This window comes from Raphanus sativus, chromosome 6, assembly GCF_000801105.2.
Source record: "Raphanus sativus cultivar WK10039 chromosome 6, ASM80110v3, whole genome shotgun sequence".
Lineage (NCBI taxonomy): Eukaryota > Viridiplantae > Streptophyta > Magnoliopsida > Brassicales > Brassicaceae > Raphanus > Raphanus sativus.
Genome location: NC_079516.1, coordinates 31,864,025 through 31,883,536, shown reverse-complemented (window position 1 = coordinate 31,883,536; position 19,512 = coordinate 31,864,025). Strand labels below are relative to the sequence as shown.

At 36.6% G+C, this 19,512-nt stretch overlaps 2 protein-coding genes and 1 non-coding gene across 8 annotated transcripts; 2 read left to right on the top strand and 1 right to left on the bottom strand.

The window, feature by feature from the left end:
* Positions 1 to 1,856: 1,856 nt before the first annotated feature.
* Positions 1,857 to 1,960, top strand: LOC130497141 (U6 spliceosomal RNA). Its single transcript, XR_008936154.1, has one exon. It is a non-coding gene; the product is annotated as a U6 spliceosomal RNA (small nuclear RNA).
* A 5,152-nt stretch (positions 1,961 to 7,112) lies between these two features.
* Positions 7,113 to 8,436, top strand: LOC108808404 (uncharacterized). Its single transcript, XM_018580558.2, has 4 exons — positions 7,113 to 7,217; positions 7,330 to 7,512; positions 7,842 to 8,296; positions 8,430 to 8,436. Exons 1-4 carry the CDS (start codon positions 7,113 to 7,115, stop codon positions 8,434 to 8,436), a joined length of 750 nt encoding a protein of 249 aa, XP_018436060.2.
* Positions 8,437 to 16,777: 8,341 nt separating this feature from the next.
* LOC108806655 (protein ELF4-LIKE 4) lies at positions 16,778 to 18,988 on the bottom strand. Of its 6 annotated transcripts, none has more exons than XR_001942579.2 (3): positions 18,879 to 18,988; positions 18,038 to 18,494; positions 16,778 to 17,769 (listed from the first exon to the last, which is right to left on the bottom strand). XR_001942579.2 is itself a non-coding variant. In XM_056989535.1 (2 exons), exon 2 carries the CDS (start codon positions 18,443 to 18,445, stop codon positions 18,107 to 18,109), a length of 339 nt encoding a protein of 112 aa, XP_056845515.1. In that variant the 5' UTR covers positions 18,446 to 18,494; positions 18,639 to 18,799; the 3' UTR covers positions 17,924 to 18,106. The 6 variants fall into 6 exon arrangements, 1 of the variants encoding a protein (XP_056845515.1); XR_008936007.1 differs by lacking the exon at positions 18,879 to 18,988 and adding an exon at positions 18,639 to 18,800; XR_008936009.1 differs by lacking the exon at positions 18,879 to 18,988 and adding an exon at positions 18,639 to 18,800 and having other exon boundaries at positions 16,778 to 17,763.
* Between the last annotated feature and the right edge of the window lie 524 nt (positions 18,989 to 19,512).

Sequence of the window (19,512 nt, the reverse complement as noted above, 5' to 3'; positions counted from 1 at the left end):
CAAATGTATGGACAAATTTAATGAAGAAACAGTTAAAAAGACTTCCACTTGCCAAATCAAGCATGGCTCAAAATTTCAGTAATCCTAATCATGTTTCTACTCTATATATTTTATCTTATGAACATCCTTCTTGATGGTATCTAATCAAAAGTTCTCAAAATATTAGAAAATACAAATATTACAAATAAATAGGTAAATATCTTAAAATTCTTAGAAACCTAACCAATAATATCTCAGATGACATATTATTGGTTGTGTTTCCAAAATTTTAGATATTTTTAAATAAATAATATTCTCTTTGTTTGATATTAAGTATCGTTTTACTTTTAAAATTTTGTTTCATTATAAATATCGTTTTACATTTTCAAAACAAATATAAAATGTTTTTTCTAATTTTTACTCTTAATCTTAACTAATTAATTTATAAAATCAAACAAAGTCATGTGTAAAATAAAGTTAAAACAGAAAATTTAATTCTTTTTTAGTCTGTGTACAAAAACTTTAAACAATATTTATTATGAAACAGAGGAAATACTTGTTATATATACATACACCAATATGTAAGTTGAGATTCCCATTAAAATGTGAAAAAATACAAGTAAGATAACTGGCAGAAAAACGTGAAAATATGGATGATCTATACCAGTATATATCAAAATAAATGGTTATTTATAGCTAATAAAGAGTGATTAGTTGATACACCTATTTAAATATAAAGTGAAATTAGGTTGGAAGGATAATCACATGGGATCACCCTCCATGATTCTATGGACCTTTATCGAGTTTTTCGCCCAACACTATGTACTTCCTTTTCCCGTGCACAATGTTGACCTACTTTGCATTATTTTACTTATTCTTCACCCTACTTTCTTACACGGTATTCCCTCGGTTTCGAATTAGTCCACGTTTTAGAAAAAATATTTTTTTGTCTTTTCAATGTAAACTTTAAAAAATTAATCATATTTACTAAATTTTGATTGGTTAAAAATTATGAAAAAAAATTAATAACAAAACCTATACATTTAATACTAAATTTTAATGCGTTTTATTAATAAATATGAAAAACCAAAAATATGGTTAATTTGAAACGGATAGAGTATTGTACAATAATTGGTAAACTTAATTAAGTTTTCAACCACTGATTTTATCCACTGATTTTAGCACTATATCGGAACCTTTAAATTTAAAGGTCATTGTTTTCATCAATCCATTATTCAGTTAGGTGAACATAGTTGCAAAGTTTATGCATATAGACGATATTTGTGAAGAGGACCGAGATATATAACATTTTTAGTTGTAGTAATACAACCCAAAAGTTGAAAATAAGTTTAACAAAGAAAAAATGTTCAAAAACATAACTAAAGAACATTTGTGACTACTAATGGCATCGACATGTAGTTTTCGTGCAATCTTCGGACTAGTCATATAACTAAACCGGATACTATCAAGTCTTGTTACGATTTTACGTGTTGCTATATAACTGCTTTAGATGTGTCTCATCATTTATTTGAGTTTTTACATGTCATAATCACAGAGTAGATAACTACCAATAGACATATATACTTAATACTTATACTTGTCTCCTATCCATTTAAATGAAACCAAGTAGTTTCGTTTTTTTTTCTAGTGATAGTAACATGTACACACTATATTACCTACAAATACTGTATAAATAATAATATGGAGATTAAGCCAAGAAAGTATTAGACTTAGCTTGATAGTAGATCATAAGATAAGATGCAATATGATCCAGCAAACCCGTTGTTTTAATGTGGATTGTTCTTTCTCTTAAGACCATTTCCAATGTATTCATATATTTTTATTTTTAAAATAAAGTAACTCTATAATATAGATGTAGTTCTTTCGGAGATATCCGATAAAATTGGAACGATACAGAGAAGATTAGCATGGTCCCTGCGCAAGGATGACACGCACAAATTGAGAAATGATCTAAATTTTTCGGTTACAAAAAAAATATAGATGTATTTCTCTCCAATGTATTCAATTCTTTTTGCTTTCATAAATTTTTTTTTCAAAAGATTCTATATTAGTTTTACAGTAAATATTTTTTTATTCATGAAAATTGAAAACTAACCCTGTTTATTTTTTAACTTTTACAAGATGAAATATTTTTATCTCTAAAATGGAGTGACTCTATAATATAGATGTGCTTCTCTCCAATGTATTCATTCGTTTTTGCTTTTATAAAAAAATATTTTCAAAAGATTCTATTTTAATTTTACAGAAAATATTTTTTATTTATGAAAGTTGAAAACTAACCCTGTTTATTTTTAAATTTTACAAGATTTTCATAAAATTCTGATTTTTTTGGAAATATTTTTTTAAAAATACTATTATGTAAATAAAATGTGTGGTTATATCTTTATAAAAATTGTTGTGGCTATAACTATAAAGTTTAAAAGTTAGAGGATTATTTTGAAGAAGAAACGATATTGGGGATCCAGAATATCGGAGGTATGGGGTCATATCTGGGATTACCAGAAAATCTAAGTGGATCTAAGGTACAAGTCTTTGGATTGTCCAAACCCGATTAGATACAAGAATTAATGGGTGGACATTTAGGTACTTTACTAAAGGAGGGAAGGAAGTGGTTATTAAATCGGTGGTTACGGCTTTACCGAACCATGTAATGTCCTGTTATCGATTACCAAAAACTACTATAAAGAAGCTTACGAGTACGGTTGCGAAATTTTGGTGGAGTCCGGGAGAAAGCACGAAAGGCATGCACTGGAAATCATGGGATAAGGTTTGCCTTCCTAAAGAGGAGGGTGGTTTGGGTTTTAAGGATATCTTGAATTTCAATACGGCAATGCTTGGAAAACAACTTTGGCGTCTCATAGATAAACCGGATACTCTATTTGCTCGAGTATTCAAGGGTCGGTATTTCAGGAACGCTTCACCCCTGGAACCAATCCGTTCTTACTCTCCATCATATGGATGGGAGAGTATCGTATCTGCTCGATCTCTGGTTAGCAAAGGACTAATTAAAAGGGTGGAAACAGGTTCATCTATTTCAGTATGGAATGACCCTTGGCTCCCAACCACTCGCCCGAGACCTGCAAACAAAAACCATCACGATTTATTTCCGGAACTTACGGTTGAATCTCTCATTATTCCAGGTTCTAGGACTTGGAACTCACAAGCCATTAGGGCCTTGGTGGATCCATTGGATGCAAAAATTATTGAAAGTATACCTCTCAGTAAGTTTTGTATAAAAGACAAGGATGGCTGGCATTTTACCAAAAATGGAAAATATACGGTTAAATCAGGATATGAGGTGGAAATGGTTTATCCCGACAAAGAAAATAAACTAGCTTTCTATGGACCAACGGTAGATTCTTTAAAAGCCTTTTGTTGGCAGGTTAAGTGTCCACCAAAGATAAAACACTTTCTTTGGCAGATTGTATCAGGGTGTGTTGCGGTTAAAAAGAATTTAAAAGCCCGAGGAATGCAAGGGGACACTATTTGTGACAGATGTGGGAGTACAGAGGAATCTTTGAATCATGTATTTTTTGAATGTCCTCCAGCACGGCAAATATGGGCATTATCAACTATACCAACACATCCACATGTTTTCCCCTCGGAATCATTGTATAATAACATGGATCATTTATTCTGGAGAGTTTTACCCAAGATGACTGATCATCAATTTGCATGGATCCTATGGTATATTTGGAAAGCAAGGAACAGTAAGGTCTTTAGTAATCTGGATGTTGATGCCATGGATACACTAAAGCTGGCTGAAACGGAGGCTACTATGTGGGCTGCGGCCCAAGAGTTGACTATCCGACACACTATACCACCTCAAGCATATCAGCCTCCTTCAATTTCAGGGAGATGGTGCTTCACAGATGGTTCGTGGAAGGATAAAGACTCTTTTTCGGGACAAGGATGGTACAGTACTCTGGAAGGATATGAGGGATTAATGGGGGCACGAAATGTTCGGGCAAGTATATCTCCCCTTCACTCGGAGGTGGAAGCATTGATTTGGGCAATGGAATGTATGAGGAATTTACGTCAGTTTCAGGTTACATTTACAACGGATTGTTCTCAGTTGGTGAAGATGGTTTCGGAACCAGAAGAGTGGCCGGCGTTCGCAAGTTATCTGGAGGATATCAGAAGCTTACAAAGTAGTTTCCATAGCTCACAGCTCATCTATGTACCAAGGACGGCAAATTCAAGGGCGGATCGTTTAGCACGCAGTGCCAGACAACAATCGTCTTTTGTCATTCACATAGATGCCGAACTACCAGTTTGGTGTACAGAGTCAATATGAGTCTGTATGTTTGATGACAAAAAAAAAAAAAAGAGAATGCTATTTTTGTCTCTAGCTTTAAAGAAAAAAATATGGGAAATTGCCTAAAATATCAAAAAATAGCAATCTCTATCTTAGAGGAAAAAATAGAGATGAGAATGAGGATTTTGTTTTCTCTGTTATAGCATATAGAAGTGAAAATAGCAAAAAAAAATATTTGCCAGCCACACCAAGTATGGCTTAATATGGTGGAAAAACATTTGAAGTATCAAAATATGTTAATAATATCACCAACTTCATTTATTATTGGGAAATTGTCAAAAAATACCATTTTCATAATACTACTTTTCATGTGTTATTTATGTTAATAAATAAATAAGACATGTACGAAATAAATCATTATATTGTGGAAACTACGTAACTAGGTGTAATTAATTTTTAAACTTATTTATGGGGTCAATTGGTAACTAAACATAAATTCAATTTTAAACCAAATAACCTGACCCAATCAAAGTCTGTCCACTTAAAGTATCTCCAAAAGAAACTCTATAACTTTAAATATAGAGTTTTTTGTTCTAATAAAAAAGTTCAAATTTGAAGTTTTATTTTTTATTTGCAATTTGATCCTTATAATTAATTAAATAATACATTTATGATTCTTAATTATTATTTTTATCTATCATTTTAATCCTTAAAGTTTTTGTATTTCATAATTGTTTCATATTTGTTTTTATAAATTCAAGTTTTACACATAAAATTAAACAATTTTTTAAAAATAAAATATATATTATTTTAAAACTGTAATTGGACAACAAGAACATTACAAAAAAACTTAATAAAAAACTTTTTTAAAAGGGTACATGAAGAAATAATTATTATACATAATCAAATATTAAAATACAAACAAAATACCACATTGTATAATAATTATGTCTTCATGTACCCTTTTTAAAAAATTATTAAGTTTCTTCTGTAATATTCTTGTTGTCTAATTCTAGTTTTAAAATAAAATTATAAATAAAATGCGTAATTAAATATTAAACTACAAACAAAATACCACATTATTTCATAAAATTATTATGACAATAATTTTATGAAATAATGTGATATTTTGTTTGTAGTTTAATATTTAATTATGCATTTTTATTTATAATTTTATTTTATAGTGTAAGATTTTATTAATTAATATTTCTGTAATATTTTTATATATGTGTTAGTTATTCATAAAAAAGTTTTATGGATTTATATTAATTATGATAAATACAAAAATCATAAAGTAAAATAAGAATAATTTTGAAGTTAAATTTGAAATTTTGAGTTTGGAGAAAACCTTAAAACTTCAAACATAGAATTTTACAAACTCAAGAATAAAAAAGTCTTTTTTTTTGAAAAAGAAAAATAAATATAAAAAAAAAAGTATTTTAAAGATGTCTTTAGGGAGTCGTTAAGAAATCGAACGGCCAGATTTAAAACGTGAGAGTTGATGGTAGCATGACCCACATAGAGGCGTCCCATAACTATCAATCATTTATTAAGGCATTTTTGTTCAATTTGTAGTTGGATATAATTAATTGAGTATATTTTTTACATTTCAAATTTCATATGGGTATGTCGCAACTGGGATCAACGTGACAAAAAAACAAAGAGACTTTCATATTTATAAAGTTGCGAAGACATGTAAGATTTTATTTAATAAATTATTTATTAGATTTTAAATGATTTCCCCACTTACCATAAGAAACATTAAAGAAATCGTTTTAAAATAGTATATTATTATATGTATGAACTTTCACAGTACGGTACAACGGGGTGCTAAAATAACTGAAGTGATGTGATAGATCTAAATTTTCTATTTGCTACTTAAGAAATACTTTAGAGCTTTGATGATCTAAATTTAATTTGTTGGACCAGAGTTGGGAAATTACAGTTGCACTAATCGCACTCATATCATTAAGATTTACTTTAAGATAAATGTGATACAGTTACAAAAAAAAAGATAAATGTGATAATGGTGACAATTGTTGACTTTGTTTAGTTTGATTGTGAATGGAATGTCCAAATATCCAAAACACATGCACAAAGCAAAAAACCATCACATTGATACGACACGAGCATTAGGACAAACCTAACAGAGACAAAAAAAAAAGGATGTGTTTGGTTTTTGGTATGTTGCATATCTTAAAGTCTCTCTGTCACTCTCTTCTCTTTTACTTTCCAACGCCAAAGTTTAAAACAGATGGACGTATTGTTGACTTGAATTATTGCGACGTGCTTGCTTTTCGTTTGTGTGTTTCTTTCTTTCTTTCATTGGGTGTGTTTTATGTTGGAATCATTAATCATTACATACACCTAACGCTCGATGAAAACTGAAATTAGAGTAAGTTTCAGTTTTTGATTTGTTTATCGGTTTATCCTACAATTATGTAAAAAGGTGATAAATAATCTAATCAGATAAGACAATATACCAAAAAAGGATTCGTATGTAACTAAGAGAAATATGAGGAAGTAAACTATTTTACAGGGAAGGGAAGTCAGCTTCTTCCTAACACGCTTAAGTAGCAAACAAACTAAAGTAGAGGCATCTGGTTAGAAAAGTTAGCTTCTCTTTGACACGCTTCTTAATGCAATCCTGCTGGGCGCTTCCTGATCGTGTTTCCGCCGTGCAACTATCGTCTTCAACCTCTGGAAATGTTCTCCTCTTTCTCCCCCTCTTGACCCTCCTGATTCTGCCTCCCCTCTCTCCCCTCATCAGTTCCCTCCCTTAGCTTCTATTCCTCCTCCCTCCCGATCTGAGGTCTGCAGATCCCATCTCTCCAACTCTTCTATTAACACTGTTATGGTTCCAGCTCTAGACTCTTTTCCAGCTCCTGCCATCTCTGAAACCATTATTCAGTTTGGCTCTCTAGCTGAGATTGAATCACTACTTACTGTTCCTGTTACAGTAAGTTCTAATCCACTTCCCTTAGAAACCAAGTATTTGCTCTGTTACTAACTTAGCTCATCCTACCTTACCTACTGTTGAACCCTCAACTCCTACTTTTAACTTTCTCCAGCCAAATGAAAACTCTTCCCCTCTTTCCTCAAACCTTGCTCCTAGTAATCCCTCCCTTCCCATCCTCCCTTCCCCTTCTCCTCCTGTAAACCTTTCCACATCCAACCCTGCTCCTCTAACCGCTACTCTTCCTCTCCACCCTCCATCTCAGGCCCCTGCTCCAACGTTAGCAGAAACTCTGCGAGTAAGAAGTGATAAAACTCTTGAAAAGCTCGCACCTGTCACTATATAAGAAACTGGTCGTCCAAAGTACTCATACCTGATTCGGTTTTTCAGAAGGGTGCTGAGCTCCATATAGATTTTATTATATGCTATTTCAATGGTCGTCCTCCTCCTTTTAAACAAATCCAGAATGTCCTCAGTCACATGTGAAGAAATGACAGATGTCTTGAGATGCATAATAACCCCATGCAACGCTATGTTCTGGTTAGAATTCTGAGTGATTTTTTGAGGCAAAAGATACTGGAAAAAAATATTTGGTATGTGGGTGGCTCTATGTTTCATACCGCTCAGTGGTCATCAGTGCACTCCTCTGCAACTCCTCCTCTTAGCTCCATCAAAATTTGGGCTCACCTTACTGGAGTTCCGCTTGACCTGCGCTACAAACAAGGTCTTAGCCTAGTCGCTGGTCTAATAGGGAATCCTAAAGAAACCAATGACTTCACCCTAAATTTAGTGAGTCTTACCTTGTCTCATGTCAAGGTTGAGGTTGATCTCACCAAGCCGCTTCCTAGTGTGGTTGAGTTTGAAAGGCAGAGTGGTGAGGTTGCAGAGGTGCTTGTGGAATATCCATGGTTGCCTCCCACTTGCTCTCATTGCCATGAGCTAGGTCATGTAATCCGAAACTGTTTGCTTTACTCGCCGCCGAAAGCTCCTCCTCCTGCAGCTAAGGTTCCTGGCAACAAACAAAAACAGAAAGCATCAGAAACTTTGAAACGGACTCCGGCGAGTACTGTAAAAGACAAACAGTATGTAGCTAAGAACCCCCCCCCCCCCCCCCAACATCCACCTCTAACTCCATCTCCCCTTCCCCTGCCCAATCAATCTCTTTACCTTCTAGCTCCTCTGCTTTTAAAACACCCTTAAATGCTTTTACTCCAGCTACTAAAATCTCCCAACTCTCTACTGAAAATCATTCTGACAAGCCACTTAAGCCTTCCTTAAAAAGAATCCGCTCCTCTCCCACTTTCTCCCCCCCCCCTCCTGCTCCTCCAAAAATCACTTACCAGTCCTCAAATCCATCCGCAAACCCACCCCTCCCTGCTGTCAGTACCCTAACTTATATTGAAAACTCTCTTTTTTTTACTCCCCCCTTCAAAGAACCTTTTTTTGCCCCTTCTAAACCTTGTTGATACACTCCAGTCTATTGGAAAACCCTCTTTTTCTTCCTAATGAGTGTCAAACTCTTTTTTTTTGAACCTCCGTGGTTTAAATGACCCAGCTAAACATCGGATATTTTCGGATTGGCTTTATAGTAATAGACCTATTTTTGGTGTTCTTTTAGAAACACATATTAATGAACTATCTATACCCGGCTTGATGTCTACCCTATGTAAAGACTGGCACTATCTTTCTAATCACCATTCAGATGAAGATGGGAGGATTGTTCTCATTTGGAGGGACCCAGTTAAAGTTACAGTAATTGCACAATCAAGACAGATGATCACATGTGAGCTAGTGCTACCAAACTGTACTCCTATCATCTACTCAGCCATCTATGCATCGAATCTCAGTGCAGAGCGGATTGACCTTTGGGTTGAGATGATGAATCTGCACACGGCTCAAGCTCTAGATACTCGGCCTTGGATGATAGGCGGTGACCTCAATCAAATACTCCATCCCCATGAGCACTCCTCTTTTTGTCACAGTCGTCATGCCCCTCAAATGTTCCAATTACATGACTGTTTGCTTCAAATGGGTTTTGTTTGATCTTCGGTACTATGGGCCTCCTCACACCTGGACAAACAAATGTGATGAATCTCCAATTGCAAAGAAACTTGATACGTGCTTAATCAACAGTGAATGTCTTACCAGCTTTCCCAATGCTACTGATACTTTCCTTCTCCCTTCCCCATCGGATCACACCCATGCCTTATAGACCTTGTCTTCCAACTCCCTAAAGCCGGAACCCAACCCTTCCGTTTCCTAAACTATCTAACTAAACACCCGAGTTTCTTGGAGGTTGTTACGGATGCTTGGTTGCTCGCCGGAAGCGTGTCTACCAACCTAGCGAGTCTATATTGGAAGCTAAAAAATATAAAACGGAGTCTCAAAACACTGAATAAAGAAAATTACTCAAATATTCAGCAGAGAGTGTGTGAATCTTACCGTTTGTTACATCTTGCGCATGTACATGCTCTGTCAGATCCAACCCCTGAAACTTTTGCAGAAGAAAGTGAACTGAATTTGAAATGGCAATTTTTGAGGCAAATTGAGGAATTGTTCTTTCTACAAAAATCAAGAATCACTTGGCTTCGAGAAGGAGATCAGAACACTACCTACTTTCACCGTGTTTGCCAAGTAAGAGCTAGCTTCAACGATATTCACTCCTTCCTACTACTCTCGGGTGTCACTATTACGGATCCGTTGGAAATGAGTGCTCATGTGATCTCGCACTTCCAGGCTGTTCTTGGACCTGTCCTACTTCCAGTCATCTGGTACTCTCCGGCTGAGTGGTTTCGTAGTCTCACGACTTTCACTTGCAGTCAACAGCAGTCCAATTCTATCCTCCTAATGCCAACAGTAGATGAGATTACTAAGCTTATGTTCTCTTTGAATCCCAACAAAGTCCATGGACTAACCTCAGGGTTTTTTAAAGCTTTCTGGTCACTGTTAGGCACATAATACATATGCTCGATACATGAGTTTTTCAATTCTGGTTTCCTGCCAAAAACCGCAAACTCAACAGTATCTTTGGTTCCAAAATTCACGGGAGCATCTAAGATATCAGACTACCGCCCTATATCATGTTTGAACACGCTTTACAAGGTCATTTCTAGGCTGCTGGTGAGAAGACTAAAGCCTATTCTACAACAACTTATCCTGCCTAATCAAACAGCTTTTGTAGAGGGAAGATTACTTATGAAAAATACAGTTTTGGCTAGTGAACTTGTGAATGTGTATCATAAGAACAGAAGGAGCAAAAGGATTACCATCAAGGTCGACATAGCGAAGGCCTTCGACACCCTCTCGTGGGATTTCCTCTTCGCAGCTTTGGACAGTTTAGATTTTAGAACGTCCTGCTCCTTTTCTCCGGCTGCTAAGAGCTTGTATCTGCATACCAACATTTATGGTAGGTTATAATGGAACGGTGAGTGGTTTCTTTAAAGGTAAACGGGGGCTAAGGCAAGGAGACCTCTTGTCTCTGTATATTTGTTATTGCTATGAACTACTTGTCATTGATGTCGGATAAAGAAGCAAGATCAGGGAATTTAGCTTACCATCACTCGTGTCACAAGACAAAGTTAACTCATCTCTCATTTGCAGACGACCTTCTCATCTTTATTGATGGGTCCTTACAGTCAGTTCAGAGAGTGCTCCAGATCCTGCACGAGTTTGAAAAGAGATCAGGCCTGGCGGTCAATTTACAAAAATCGAGTTTCTTTGCTTCGGAAATCACTCAGCAGGAAATAGAAACTATCCAAGCATCTACTGGTATGCCTTGTGGGAGCTTACCAATGCATTATCTCGGGGTTCCACTTTGTACAAAGAAGCTTAATTTGCAGAATTGCGAGCCTCTCATACAGCAGATCAAGCAGCGCCTCAGTTTGTGGTCAGCTAAAGCGCTATCTTTTGCAGGACGTTTGCTTCTAATCAAGACTGTCATCTCAGGTGTCTCTACATTTTGGTGCTCCAGCTTTATCCTGCCAAAAGCGTGCATCAATAGAATTAACTCCCTCTGTGGTCAATTCTTGTGGAATGGAAGCATTGAAGGTAATCATACTGCTAGAGTGAGTTGGGAGACTGTAATACTTACCAAAGAACATGGAGGACTTGGTGTGAATGACCTCCATAGCTGGAACCTTGCTTGCATACTGAAGCTTGTTTGGATGATCTTCTTCCGCCCTAATTCGGTGTGGGTCTGCTGGTTCAAAGAGGTGATATTAAAAGGAGAAATATCAAACTACTGGTCAATAAACACAAACACATCGTTCTCATGGTTGATCAAGGCTCGAGAGATCATTTACCCACTACTAAGACGCCGGTTAGGAAATGGTGAGACAACTAACTTTTGGTTTGATAACTGGTCGCCTCTAGAGAAACTCTATGAACTCCTGAATGCTAGCTCCTCCAGGCTAGGTATCCCTAAGTTTGCAACAGTGGCATCCCTTTTCACTGGTGGACATTGGCAGCTCCCACCTGCGAGAACAGAAAACCAGTTAGCCCTTCAAGCTCACTTGTCGACGGTAGCACTTTCAGATGCAGATGATTACTATGAATGGATTGTAGATGGAAAGCCGAGAGCGAGATATAATACTGGAGAGATCTACACTTACTTGAAAGGCCATCGATCGACCGTTCCCTGGGAAAAGATGGTTTGGTTCTCCTATGGAATCCCTCGACATAACTCCTTGACATGGTTGGTTCTTAATCGTTGTCCTACACGACACAGATTAAACAAATGGAGATTAAATGTTGATTCGTTGTGTTTACTCTGTCACTCAACTCATGAGACTAGAAATCACCTCTTTTTGAGTGTCGTTTCAGTGCAAACGTTTGGAGCAATATTACAACTCGCTGTGATCTGCAAGCCACCGCCACTTGGAAAGACATCGTTCAACAATTACTCTCCAACCGCACGAATCGGGACATCTGGCGCCTGTCTCTGCTCGCAACGCAAGCCACTATCTATTGTCTCTGGAATGAGCGCAACTCCCGACTTCACAGCCAGAACTTCAAGTCGCCTCAAGCTATCATCTCTCTCATTGATAAGCAACTTCGAAATCGCCTTTAGAGCTTCAGGTATGCAAATCCAAGGGCATTATCGGTGATGACCCAGCTCTGGTTCCTCCGAGTCTGATCATAAGCGGAGAACATGATGACTCAAGATTGATCTCTCGATTATTCCTCTCCACCGTTTCAACTGCCTCTTTACTGGGTCTCTTTACTTGGGCCTTGTCCATTAAAAATGCCAACTGAGTTATAATTCCTTAAATATGTATCTTTTCTTAAAGAGTAACTAATTGGGTCAAGCCCATATCAGACTTAAGCTATATGTTTGTATGTTTTTATTTCCCCTTTTGCAATTTCAATATGAAAACCAGTTTACAAAAAAAAAATCTTCAAACTATCATATTTAATCATTTTTCTTTTCATAAAAATAGTATTTAAGAGGTAAAAAATCTTCAGAATAACACTCACTTTACAAGAAAATGTTATATTACTCTAGTTTCTAAACCCTAATCCTAATCACCTTTAACATACTAAACACTAAATCCTAATCATTTTTTTGACAAAGAAAATCTTAATCACTAAACCATATATCTAGATACTATATTAAAAATAATTTTAGTTTTAATAAATGTTATTTTGAGATTTTTTGTATGCTGTTCTTGGATAAAAGTGTTGTATTAATACTATTCGAGTTTATTACTCTGTTTTTTTTTTGCTTGAATTTTTTGGATCCACTGCCGTTCTGTTTTATATTTAGTATCAAACAATTCCACATCTTGATATCTGTTTTTTTTTTTCACATCTTGATATCTCTAAAGGTAAATAATGATGTCAAGATTATGACAACATCAGAAGAATTAACAAATAAAAATGGTTCAGTCATTCTGACCAAAAAAAAGAATCAAAGTCGAACAAAGTTCGAGCAACCTTCATTTGAGATCACGTAAGGAACGAGTAGATTGATACGATTAGAATCTCAAAAGTAACTAAAGTTGATCATTAAAGATGAAACACTGTTTTATTCAATAGAAAGTCGAATTACAAAGGTTATGATCAAGATCTCTCTCACTCAGATCATCACTCTCCCTTCTATTAGCTTACTCAAACTCTCGATAAACCCTTCTCTCAACCCTCACTGTTATTATAAAGCTCAAGCATTAACTAAACCACAGTTACTTTATACTAACTATGGTTACTTGCTCTTATCTAGTCAAGAGTAAATTACCAAGTACCCCCTTGGAATATACTGCTCTTATCAATACTTCCCCCTTTGAATTCAACCTTGTCCTCAAGGTTGAAGTAAAGAACGACCTTTCCATCTTCCATGATGTGGTTCTCAGAAAGTTGCATCAAGTAGCAACAAAGATTCTTGAACACGCTCCTCTTCCTCGCCACACCTAGCTTATCCCCCCTTGTATTTTCCTTTGTGATCCACACAGCAGCTCTTCTACAGTCTTGAAAGACAGTCACAGTCTGATGTGATGAACCAGGTAGCAGCTCTGGTGGTCTTGGGGAATGCAACCAGTCACCTGAGAAGATCCTGAACTTGTGTTTCTCAAATGGTCCCGTCCTGAACTCGACCCTGCTAGCCTCCTTGATTGTATCTTCACTCTTCATGATAAGAATCAAGCTGCCTCTCATCCAACTATGAAAGATCGTGACAGTCTTGGTAACCTTATTTAGTACCAAGACCCTGAAACTGATTTCTTCCCCCTTCTGAATTTCAGAGCTTACTTTCATCAAATTCTCAAATAACAGAACCCTATCAGATCCACTGACCATACCCCTTGTACCACGATTTGTAGCTCGTACGGCCTGAGTGGTGGGTCTTAAAAGCCTTGTTTCCCCGTAAAGATCCAATGGAAAGGTGCCCTCATCAGTGCGAGCTCTTTCTATCCTATTTGATTGACCAGAACCTGCTCCATCTGGATCCCATTCGCTGCGAATCACGTGCTCAGATCCTTCATTGCTCTGCAGGAGTAGATACATTGGTTTTCCCGCAGCACTAGAAGTGATCATTCTCTCCACCATATGCAGCCACTGATTCTTGTTGTTCCTTTTCTTGTACCTATGTTGCTTTCAAGACAGATCAAGTCCTTGCTTTAAGTCCCACATCACAGCAATATAGTTACCTGAAGGTCTCTTCATTGATATCTCACTCCATACTTTTAAGAGATATATGGGATGATTGCACTCTAAGCTGTGACTGAGTTTGAGCTTACGCCTCATCCACTTCGCAAGCTTAAGCCCCTTCTTACGTCCCTGCAGTAGTTGCTCAGTCTCTAGCTCGTGCTTGAACTTTGTCACCTTATACCCCATTCTTGCATCTCTCAAACTCACTTTATGATCACTAAACCTTGCAGTCATGATACTGTTGATATTCTGTCTCATGTGATTGGTCTTATGCTTCTTTCAATTCCACAAGATCCTCGTCCATCCTATCTCAAAGAGTAGAGGCTTTCCCTGAACCATACACTCAAACCTCAGCTCTGCTCTCTTTTTCATTGTGTCAGCTAGCAATCTCTTAATCTTCATCACTGCACCATCTAGCTTCATACTTCCCTTCTGATTTTTCTGCTTGAACTTATGCTTCTTCCATTTCTTTAGTCTCTTCAGAGCTTTATTATGTTCCTGCTTCACCTTTAGTCGCTCTAATTCAAGCTTGCTTCTCTTCATTTCAGACTCCCTCTTCTCTTTTTTCATACTCCTACAATGATCCTCCTTCTTGATAGACTTGATACGCTCCTTCCTAAGCTGCTGTCGCCTTTTACTCTTCTGATTTTCCACTGTAACTTTCAGCGACAGCAAACTCTGTCCAGTCACTTGATCAGTGCGTATTTCCATCTCTACACTTGTCTCTTTGTTCACTTTCTCAGCAGTCTCTTCCACATGGTGTTGCATCCATCTCGTCATTACACTCAGCAACCTTCTTTTGGTCTTCTTGCAACGTTCTGACCGGTCATCAGACCCACAGTTTTTCTCTGTTCTTCTCTTCCTCTTTCTCTTCTTCTTTCTGAACATGAGCAGCCATTTCCTGTCAACTCGTTGACGGCTGTGCACCAATCGACATGAGCTTACTCCGTTAAGCCACTCCAACAAACTTTTCCTTTGTCTTCTAGATGTGTTCTCTATTTGTACTCCCAGCATCTCCACGTTAGCATTATCTTCATAGCTTACAGTATCCTCCAAATGATTTTCAATATCTAGAAAAAGTTCCTTCCAACGCTTTCTCTTCCTTGTTGCTCTTACACCTCTCTCAGACATTTGATCGAACACATGGTGGGCACACTTCTGCTTCCTGGTCTCGAGCAACTCCTCTCGTGCATCTTTACCCCTCTCAAAGTATGGCTCCACTTTTTGATGCCAACAAATTAAGGTTTCACCATTGTGGTTCTCTTGAGAAGCCGCTTGATCATCATCCGCAAGTTCATTCTTCCTCTCAAGCCTCAGCTGAATCGGTTGTGGACAGAGACTTTTCAAGGATCCTTCAACATGACCCAGATCGGAGTCTTCTGCAGCCAACGTCTCTTCCTCCAGTGATTTCTTGGCAGCATCTTCTTCATCCCATCGATCAATCAAGCAATGGCACTCTGCTAGAGTTTCCAACCGTTTCTTCTTTTCTTCCTCAGGCGTCATCACTGGCCTGTCACGGTTCACCATGGCTCGGATCTCTTCTATCTCCTCCATCGAGGTACCACCCGCCAAAGCGATTTCGATCCAGCGCTTCTCCATCTGATCCTGGTATGAGGATCTGCTCCACCACTCTCGGACAACCATAGCCGGCTTCGGGAACTTCACTCTGTCCCTTTCCGGTTGTTGCTCCGCAACCAACGGTCTCATCCTCCTCACGCCATGTTGCATCTGTCTCAGCACATGATCGATTTCAGTTTTAGTCGACATGGGTCTCCGGAATCGAACGGCTCTGATACCACTTTGATACGATTAGAATCTCAAAAGTAACTAAAATTGATCATTAAAGATGAAACACTGTTTTATTCAATAGAAAATCGAATTACAAAGGTTATGATTAAGATCTCTCTCACTCAGATCATCACTCTCCCTTCTATTAGCTTACTCAAACTCTCAATAAACCCTTCTCTCAACCCTCACTGTTATTATAAAGCTCAAGCATTAACTAAACCACAGTTACTTTATACTAACTATGATTATTTGCTCTTATCTAGTCAAGAGTAAATTACCATGTACCCCTTGGAATATATTGCTCTTATCATAGATACATAGTATCAGATTCTATAGTTAACACATGTATTGCGTTTTTTGTTGGAGTCATCACTGACGTCATTTTTGATTCTTCGTTTACTTCGAACAACCTTCATTTGAGATCATGTGTGCTAGTCAGTGTAAGACTTCATTTGAGATCATGTGCCTACGTATGCATATGTCTAATCATTTCTTTTACAGAAAATTATCTTAACATGGGTGAAACTTGATCAAAACTCTGAAGAATGTGTGGACTTTCAAGAATGTGAATTATGTTGAAAAGATGAGATGGCAGAGCCACAATACTGCTAATGTGTAATTTACAAGAAGTGGAGTTATATAAAGATATATATACATGGTGTCTACGTTGCACAAAAGTAAAAGTTGTCTGATTACTTCTTTACCTTACCTCAATGGCTTGGTAAATAAAAGTAGTTTGTAGCTGTGCTTCTAACAGAATACATATTTTTTTAATTAGCAACTGGTTGATCTGGTGATTTGGTGATTCACTCACTGTAGGGGAACAATAAAGTTACAAGGGTTAAGATTAGCAACTTCATTGTCTTATTGGTTTACACACAACACACATTGCAATGATGCAATACGCAGTGCTGGTTCAGACCAGACTACTGATCTATACCCACCGGGGTTAGTTACTGGAAGATATCTCTGGGCCAAGTGCCGGCGAAGATAAATAAAATGAGCCATGTTGCTTTCTCTTTATGTCATGTTTCCGGAATGGTACCTGTGAAACACATACACGAACCATAGATAAACAACAGCTTCTTTATATCGTTTACATATATAAGAATATTGATGAGAATTATTTGAGCTTGAATTATTTGGCTACTTAAGCCACTTCTCAGTAACTTGGAATCTGAGTCGACTCTGTTCCTTCTTGTTTGTTTTATACTTTCACTATGGATGCATTTTAACATTTACCTGAATATATCAAGAACTCAGGGAAGACTTGTCAAAAATCAAAATATAATCTATGAAAAAGGCTCATCGAAATCTAGGGGATGGCCTTTGAGGCTCAGAGAAAAACAAGGGCCATTTTGTCCCAGTAGCCTGTCTAAGTTTAGCTGTTTCAAGCAAACCAGTCATTCGCCGTTAGACCAGTGAGTGCAGAAGGAAACTAAAACAGAACTGAACTGGAGTTTTGGCATTTGGCATCTTTGCAAACTAGAAAAATGGTGTTTTCAGTGTAATAAACTTGCCTTTAGATTGCAGCTAAATAACAATGGAATTTGGCTGCCGTGCTAGTCTAGTCTACCCACATCATCAATTCCAACAACATCAATCTTGTTGTACCCTGCAACTACAACTGCGTGCCGTCTTAGAATTCAAAGAAAACTACATATGGTTTGACTCACATGCTCTAAGAACAATCATAAACTGAAACGTGTAAACTCTCACAAAAAGTTTCTTCAATTTGGTTGAAGAAGTGGAGTTTTCAATGTAAACAAAAAAAAAAACAATTAAGAACTGTCTTAATCTGAATATCATCTTGGTGAAACATAGGTAGTAAAACTATCATTCAAACAGTGATATTACAGTAGTATAACTCTCTTTCTTTCTAATCAATCAATTACCTGAGTATTCTTTGAATATATGGTCTACAATGATCAACTTTGGTGGGTGGTTCTCGGTAATATATTCTACTAACCGGATCTAAATCTCTTCTGGTTAGCTATCCCAATGGTTCCACCAGATTCACCTTCTGATGAAGCATCCACTGATCTTGAGAAAGAATGAGAGAGATCACCGTAAAGGCTAGCTACTCTTCTTATATTGTTGTTGAGCTCTTTGATAAGACCAACGTTTCGACTCAAGTTATCGGGTTGATTGGACTCATGGTTCTGATTGATCTCGTTGATCAAAAGCCGGTTCTGATCTAAAATGTCTTGAACATCCACAAAGCTCTTCTTGAAACTCTGCAGCACTTTCCCATCTACATTGTTGTGTCTCTCTCCAAATCCCGAAATCACATCTCCTTCCATGTTCGGTTACTTTTTTTTCCACCAAGATCAAAAATCTCCTCTTTTATTCCTGTAAAACGGAACAACACCACGTCAAAATCAAAATCATAGTAACAAAACAAAGCCAAGAAAGGGACTCAATTTACATGGAAAGATGCATCTATTGGAACAGATAAAAGGACTAGAAAATAAAGTGTATCCTTTGTGCGTTGACCTTATCTAGAGCTCGAATCTCACATAAGATTTCCATTAGGACAGACTTTCTCAAGTTAAGACAAGATCCCAACACGATTCAGGTGAAAATAAGAAAACGTAATGAATCGTTGTAAAGTGGAGAACTTTTTTGTTGTTGTTGTTCTAATGAGCCAAGGGGAAACCAAAACAAAACAAAACAAAACAAAAGCATATCTAATAAATCAGACAAAAACAAAACTTCCGATTCGGTTTTCATTACCTTCAGAAGCAGAGCACAAAGAACAAAGAAAAGCTCCAATGATGGTTAGAGGCCATAGCAGATGGAAATCTAGATTTTATATTCTCTCCAGAAACAAACAAATGAGCCTTTACTTTTTAATTATAAATAGTGACAACAATTATATTAGTCATGTGAAATAGGGATGAGCGTTCGGATATCCGTTCGGGGTTTAAAACAAATATTTCGATTTTTTTGGGTATTTTTGGTATATAGATATAGAATCCGTTCGTATATTTCTGTATTTCGAGCCGAGTTCCATAATTTTAGTTCGGATAAAGTTATTTCCGGTCAGGTTCATATATTTAAACTTTGGAAGAATTTTTTTTTAATTTTAATTTTTCATTTTCGAAGTTTCTTGTATTTAAAAATTTAGCTTTCGATTAACTGATTTTTTAATACATTAAATGATTAATAGATTTAGAGATAACATTTCAAAAATAAATAATCATTAATTTGGCTATTGTTTTTAGAAATTGTATGTAACTTTTTTAATACATAAAACAAAAAGTTTAACATGCATTTTAAGTGAGTATCAAATCATTTTTTCTGTAACTATATGTATATTTTATGATCTTAAAGTATGTGTAACATCAATATAAATATTTTAAATAAA

What these genes read in the sequence shown, in the direction of transcription:
- LOC108806655 (XM_056989535.1), bottom strand. Translation starts at nt 18,445, where the DNA reads ATGGAAGGAGATGTGATTTCGGGATTTGGAGAGAGACACAACAATGTA.
- LOC108808404 (XM_018580558.2), top strand. Translation starts at nt 7,113, where the DNA reads ATGGTTCCAGCTCTAGACTCTTTTCCAGCTCCTGCCATCTCTGAAACC. An exon ending in TACTTACTGTTCCTGTTACA is followed by an intron (nt 7,218 to 7,329) that starts GTAAGTTCTAAT and finishes AACTTTCTCCAG; the next exon opens with CCAAATGAAAACTCTTCCCC. An exon ending in CGTTAGCAGAAACTCTGCGA is followed by an intron (nt 7,513 to 7,841) that starts GTAAGAAGTGAT and finishes CATACCGCTCAG; the next exon opens with TGGTCATCAGTGCACTCCTC.